This window comes from Borostomias antarcticus (genome assembly GCF_949987555.1).
Source record: "Borostomias antarcticus genome assembly, chromosome: 4".
Taxonomy (NCBI): Eukaryota; Metazoa; Chordata; class Actinopteri; order Stomiiformes; family Stomiidae; genus Borostomias; species Borostomias antarcticus.
Window position 1 is genome coordinate 35,289,924 of NC_140237.1, and position 7,037 is coordinate 35,296,960.

The 7,037-nt window shown below is 45.0% G+C and overlaps 1 protein-coding gene across 2 annotated transcripts in view; it reads right to left on the reverse strand.

Annotated features, from left to right (window-relative positions):
• ntrk3b (neurotrophic tyrosine kinase, receptor, type 3b) overlaps positions 1-1,789 on the reverse strand; it is a gene marked incomplete at both ends in the record, with an annotated part of 161,635 nt that extends 159,846 nt beyond the window's left edge. For both annotated transcript variants that reach the window (XM_084436618.1, XM_084436619.1), the window contains one exon: positions 1,545-1,789. In XM_084436618.1, the coding sequence (XP_084292744.1) occupies positions 1,545-1,789 (245 nt within the window). The remainder of the gene's footprint in view (positions 1-1,544) is intronic.
• Positions 1,790-7,037: the final 5,248 nt, after the last annotated feature.

Consider the following 7,037-nt stretch of genomic DNA (forward strand, 5'->3'; position numbering starts at 1 on the left):
GCACGATTTCAAGCATTTGTAGGCTATATGCTACTTTATTCAACATGTTTGCCGTGAGAAACTGCCAGGGTAGGCTACCCTCTACTGGTCCGGCTGAGCAATGAGAGACTCCGCACACAAAATGAAGTGTGCATTGAAATGCAGATGAGGTAAGGGTTACACACCATCAGAATAATCAAAAGTGATGCTTCGCGAGATAAAACAGCTAGGCCTACATTTAAACAACAAACCACAAACCATTTGGAAGTATTTTTCTGTGCAATTATCAACCAAAGGACACGTTCCCGTTAACTTCAGTCTGTCTTTAAGAAAACATACGATATGGCCTATTACTTTTCAATAAGGAGCTTTGTGATGTTGGCTCAGAGGACCGATGCCGGGGTGAGCTGGAGCTGCTCACACGCATCACATTAGAGGGAGAGGGGGAGAGTATTTGAAGGAGAGGGGGAGAGTATTTGAAGGAGAGAGGGGGAGAGTATTTGAAGGAGAGAGGGGGAGAGTATTTGAAGGAGAGAGGGGGAGAGTATTTGAAGGAGAGAGGGGGAGAGTATTTGAAGGAGAGAGGGGGAGAGTATTTGAAGGAGAGGGGGAGAGTATTTGAAGGAGAGAGGGGGAGAGTATTTGAAGGAGAGAGGGGGAGAGTATTTGAAGGAGAGAGGGGGAGAGTATTTGAAGGAGAGAGGGGGAGAGTATTTGAAGGAGAGGGGGAGAGTATTTGAAGGAGAGAGGGGGAGAGTATTTGAAGGAGAGAGGGGGAGAGTATTTGAAGGAGAGAGGGGGAGAGTATTTGAAGGAGAGAGGGGGAGAGTATTTGAAGGAGAGAGGGGGAGAGTATTTGAAGGAGAGAGGGGGAGAGTATTTGAAGGAGAGAGGGGGAGAGTATTTGAAGGAGAGAGGGGGAGAGTATTTGAAGGAGAGAGGGGGAGAGTATTTGAAGGAGAGAGGGGGAGAGTGCGGAGGAGGATGCGGAGATGGTGATGCAGAGTGAAAACGCACTTCTGGAGAGGAAAGCCTTCGAGAGAGCACACGTCACCAGTGCTGTGTTCTATTTAAAACAGACGATTATTTACTAAGACCTATACTCCCTCGGTACATTGAGAACGGATACATATTTAACCAAATCCGTTAGGCTACATGAAAGCCTTTCATTTTAAAGTCTACATATATTGCAGTATTCATACAAATGCGAATGTCTGTAAAATACAAATAAAAAGAGCCTTATTATTAGCGTAGGCTTATTCCACCTTCAATAGTAGTTAAAGTTTGTCTGCCACGTTCAGCCTAATCGAAAAAGGATTTGGTCAATTTTACGCACAGCCTATTTTCATTTGGGGACGACAAAATCTTAGCGACTCCTTCAGATTATCCAGCGTTGTGTATAGAAATAATTTGGTGTCATTTCAGCAACGTTAGTAAATTACTTTAGTCTACAAATTGGAATATTGCAGGTGTATTTAATCGCGCGGCACCAATGTTCAGTTACCCTTCAATTTGACAGCAAGTAAAGGACTTTCATACGATTCACATATCATTTCCATACTTACATGGACGTGATATTCTTGAATAAGTCTTCTATGTCGACACTGGTATTGCCAGTGTTCCCTGTATCTTGAAGAGCAAGCAAAGGGAAGAATTTCCCATTGTCGGACTTATTGCAATATATCTCTGTTTGCGAGCAGCTGCAGGTTGGCGGGCAGTCCAGCATGGAGCTCAGATAGTCCTGGAAAATGCTCATGAGAAACAATACCCTCCACCAGCAAATACGGGTCGAATAGAACCATAGATCCATGACTCGATCCAAAAAGGTTGTCCTTGAATTCAATATAAAAAGGTGTAGTAGTGTGTTTGTGAGGATGTGTGTTTGTGACCGCGTGTGTATGCGTGTGAAGGTATGACTGCCGTGGAGTCCTTGTAGCCGATGGTGTAGGAAAAGAAAACAATTAGAGATATATCAGCGTAAAAACAGCCTCCGCTCGCTTTTTCACTTTCAACTGCATCTTAGGATCCCCCTGTCTGTCCGTGGAAGTCCAAGTGGATGTCGTCGCGCCAGAGAGGACTAGGGCGACTGACCCTCGGAAGAACCCGAGCTAACGAGAAGTTTGAGCAGAGCATGAAGTCCCTCCTACTGGGCAGAATCAGATCTGATACCTGCAACCATGAGATAATCAACCCTGACCACGGAAAACAACGTCATCTTTCATCAAAATGCAAACGGATCATTATGTCATGCTGAATTAAGATCAACCATCAATTAATGATTAGTTCACGTATAGGTCAGCATATATTATCTTAGCCTACGCAAATACCATGACATGAATGGAAACATCAAATAAACTGTTATTGAAACAATTTTACATTATTGCTTTTAGTGCCATAGGCTGTAGGCCAATCACACAAGATGATTTGTTGCCAGTGAAATGGTTCAGTTGAAACAACTAGGATAACTAGAAATAGCCTACTGTACCTAATCCCACCTTAGATATTAATCAGAAATGTCAGATTCAAGTGTAAGCCAAACTTCCACCAAATAGACTCCTGTTGTGAATACCCAATTCCACCTAGTAGATATTCAGAAATGCCAGATTCAAGTGTAACATTTTGTGTACATACAGGTTCCTGTTTACCATAAAGAGACATGACTTCCCATTTGCCCCCCTCACCCAACATAATATTTTCAAGCATCATTCAAAGCCCTTTTGCACAAAATTGGTCGGTCTCCCAGATGCCATCCCTTCCTTGATCCCATTTGAAGTTTTATTAGATCTTCGACTTCAAGACAAGTCCATTAATCAAGTTTGAGAAACTCATGAAAGATCTTATCAGGCACACCTCGGGTTTCCATCTCAGTCAAAATATAAATAAGAAGGTGAGACGCCAAAGTGTCTGTATCCATGGCTTAACAATCTCCGGTAACACTTTATAACAAGGTACACAAAACATGAGTAGTTACTGAGTAACTAATGAGGAACCAATGATTAGTTAATGAGTAGTTACTGATGGGGACTACTAGTAGTTACTGAGGAACTAGAGAACAGACTAGTTACTGAGGAACCAATGATTAGTTAATGAGTAGTTACTGATTAACTGAATCCATGACTGTTACTGATGGGTTAGTAGAGAACAGACTGAAGACTACTATAGTAGATACTGAGTAACTAATGAAGAACCAATGATTAGTTAACCATTGGTTGTTAACTAATCATTGGTTCTTCATTACTCAGTAACTACTAATTTTTTGTGTACCTTATTGTAAATTGTTTCCCAATCTCCTTCTGCACCTACTGTAGCCTACCATTTCAAACACCCGGTTATGTGAACGTCTGTCACCGTGAACGGCGGTCTCTCTGGGAACGCCAAGCAGCGGCCAAAGCATTCTCTCATGCACACGCACATCATCCCTCAAACCCCTCCGTCTGCATCTCCACCAATTATTCCACCAAAAAAGAAGACACTTCAAATCATAATCCAAACAAGAGTAGACACTTCAAATAATAATAATAATTATCTTGTTCAAAGAAAAGTTCAAGTTAAAAAGCCTTTATTGACAAATGCCACTATACGCATGGGTAGGCCAGCTGTTTGTGTTCTTGACCAAATAGTACCTTCATCACACCTGCCTGAAGGAACTTCCGAGCTCTTCAAACCGAGATGACTGTTTTTGCAAAAGAGCCCCTCAAATTGTCAGTTAAACCGTGAATAGTCTGAAATCAGATCTGTGATCATTGAACAAGGTATTGGTTTGTTCATGTGTCAGTCAATGATCAAAAACCAAATAGAAATTCGATATGGAGTTTGGATTAGGCTACTGGAAAAAAAATGAAAAGAGGAACTTTAGGAAGATCTGTGGTAAACCGAGAACGGCAGGCCTAGGCCTGAACACTGAGCAACATAGATGAGATGGTGTTGGGCAAGCAAAAGGAACTGTTTAAATGAATCCCATTATACCTGGCTGAGTTCATGTGTTCATGAGTTCAGCCATTCATCTATTACAACATAAATAGCCCGCCCGCGACAAGAGCTGAATTGTAGTCAGCTTTCCCCGCTGCGCGCAGGACGCGTGCGTCCCCCGCTGATCCGAGCGAGAACGCCGCGAGTATAATCCAGGCCTAAAATCCACCACTGTACTTTAGAGGCCAAATTTGTCTGCTGGAGTGTCACGGCACCGCCGCGTCAGCCTCGTCCACCTCAGCCCCCTGACCCCGGCCCGAGCCCCGGTTCTGACGCTGGTCCCCAGCCTGTCCCCCAGCCTGACCCTGTCTCTCCAGTGCCGGACTCCGTTTCCCCCAGCTCCTCCCAGAGCCTGCAGCGGGAACTGCGGGCACGTCTGCGGTCACAAGCCAGACACGCCCCCGATCCACACCTGCCGTGCGTCACCTTGATTGCCTCTCCTCCACACCTCAACGCACCTGGTCCTGATCAGCCAATCGCCAGCAGGATAAGAAGCCGGTCCACACAGCCCTCTGTGCCAGATCGTTGACCAACCAACCTAGTGGGTACACGTCTCTAGCTCCCTGCCTCGTCTGTTTTTGAACCTTGCCTTACCCTGTTCTCCCTGTCTTCCCAGTATCCAGTTCCTGCCTGACCCACGCCTGTACGATTACCCCGCTCCTGCCTGACCCACGCCTGTACGACAACCCCGCTCCTGCCTGACCCACGCCTGTACGACAACCCTGCTCCTGCCTGACCCACGCCTGTACGACAACCCCGCTCCTGCCTGACCATCGCCTGTACGACTACCACGCTCCTGCCTGACCATCGCCTGTACGACTACCACGTCCCCGCCTGACCCACGCCTGTCTACGGATCACGTTACTGCCTGCCTCTCCCCGGATCTCAATAAACGTGCCTACGGGCTTTCACCCCAATCGTGTCTGCTCTTGGGTCCTCCATCAAAACCCTAACATGGAGGATCCATCAAAAAATAATTTAAAGCTACATGAGATAACTCGGCACTTTGGCAGCCTCTCTGTGGTCGTGATAAAATCGGCACTGCTTCACACTTCGCATTTCCACACTTCGCACAATCCCCCACTCACTTGCTGTAATGATGGGGGAAAAAATTATAACAAAGGCGCGATTGTAGCTACTTTCTGGAAGGATGGCTTCAATGCAGTCAAATACCAGTCTTCTTTCTTTTAATGTGCATGTAGATTTCGTTTCGCGGGGCGAAGTGTTTGTTGTCTTCCTGATATTGTGACACGCAAATTGTGTCACTTCCGTTTCCACCACAAGATTTCCCGCCAGTGTAGGCTAGGCTACTGGCAGTAGGGGAGACCGGGGCATGGATGTATTAATAGAACTGGATACAGCCACTCCATTCACTGACCGCTATCAACAATGAAGCCCTATCGAACCGCGCCATCTTGGCAAATTTGTAGTCATTTGACCATTTCCGGTGACTTTTGTACTTGCGCAGTTGTGCTTTTCTGTCCTACGCGCGTCCACGTCCACGGTCAACGTTGGCGTTGACCGCTTCTAGCTATCGAATGACGGACTGGTGTAAGATGGATAGCCTAACGTTAGAGAGATAAATGTAGGCTATGGTTATGTTTATAAAGCTAACAATGATGTTGTAACATGCATGCAGCACTGCCGATCTGAACGATTGATTCATTATTACCATGGATCGGTATTGGGATTGATCAAGGGCGAATGTGAAATAGCAGCCACGAACTCAGCGGGTTATCCGAGATGCGGTAGCAGCGGCCAAAGCTCCTGCTGGCGGGATCTCTCAAATTTGTGACTTGTGCTGAAAGATATATTTCGGCGGGAGACCAAAGTTAAATCCCTGATTTCTTGAAGGGGATGTGTAAGGAGGCAGGATTTTTATTTATTTACATTGAATAAACTCATTTCTGATTGGGTGAAAATCGCGATTAACAACTGCCTCCACTTAACAACTGCCTCCCCTACACCGAAATTCTAAAATAATACATTCACAGTGTCTCATGCAGTCTCATGTCATGAAAATTATTTTTGCAGTCTTGCTAATTTTACTTACCAGTTCATAAAAGTAAAAGCAAGTAAAAGTGATATTGAACCATAAAAAAGTTATCTCATTGAGCTTTAATTGTTGTTTCTAAATTTCATTGTTGGCTTTTCAACAGGGTGTATAGAAGATGGCAGGTGGCCTACAGGAATACCAGGGTATTCAACACTGAGTGGAGGCGGATGGAGTGGGAGGAAGGAGCTGGAACCTTGCCTCAGACAGGTGGGTCTTGTTATAGAATTTACATCCAAACACCTTAAACCTTTGTTCTCTCTCTCCTTTTTGTAATTCACCACCTCCCCAACCGTTCACATAGCTGTGCTAACCTACAGAATGGCCTCCAGGAGGTCAACACACCTAGAAATCTGTCTACACCAGAATAACCATCCTTTGTCCTTTTGTCTCCAAGAAATTGCCGCCTTTTCTCATGTCACATGTCTGTATTCTCGGCCACGCCTGCCATTTCATATGACGTACAATGGATTAGCCAATCACATCCTGGAAGCACCGTACCTGTGTTTTGCTTGAATATAAGGCAGAGCGAGACATAGGGACTGCCCTTCTGGGATGAACCACTCTTGTTGCGTTGTCCTGAAGTCCTTGCGCTCGTATGTTTCCTCAATAAACCAGACTTAACCTTTTGAACGAATCTTGGTAAATCCTTTTTTGACTAGATCAGTTAAATTCCATTACAGTCTCCATCCAGTGTAGGCTACCGGCTGGTTGTACAGGCCAAGAGGAGAATATACGGCACGCTCACCCCACAAGTCTTGATTTCTTGACGGGTGCGGATTGTGCAGCATACCTACAGGTATAACAAAAGGATAAACATATGCACTCTCTAACAAGTTTTAACTGTTTTTAATGCATACAGCGGACAATGAACGAAGAAAATACATCATAGACAATGCAATATTCAATATGAATACAGTATTGCAGAAAATTGTCCTGGCTGTGGCTCAGGAGATAGAGCAGACCTGTCGTCCAATGATCACAGGGTTGGCAGTTCAAATCCCAGCTCCTCCTGTCCTCATGTCGAAGTGTCCTT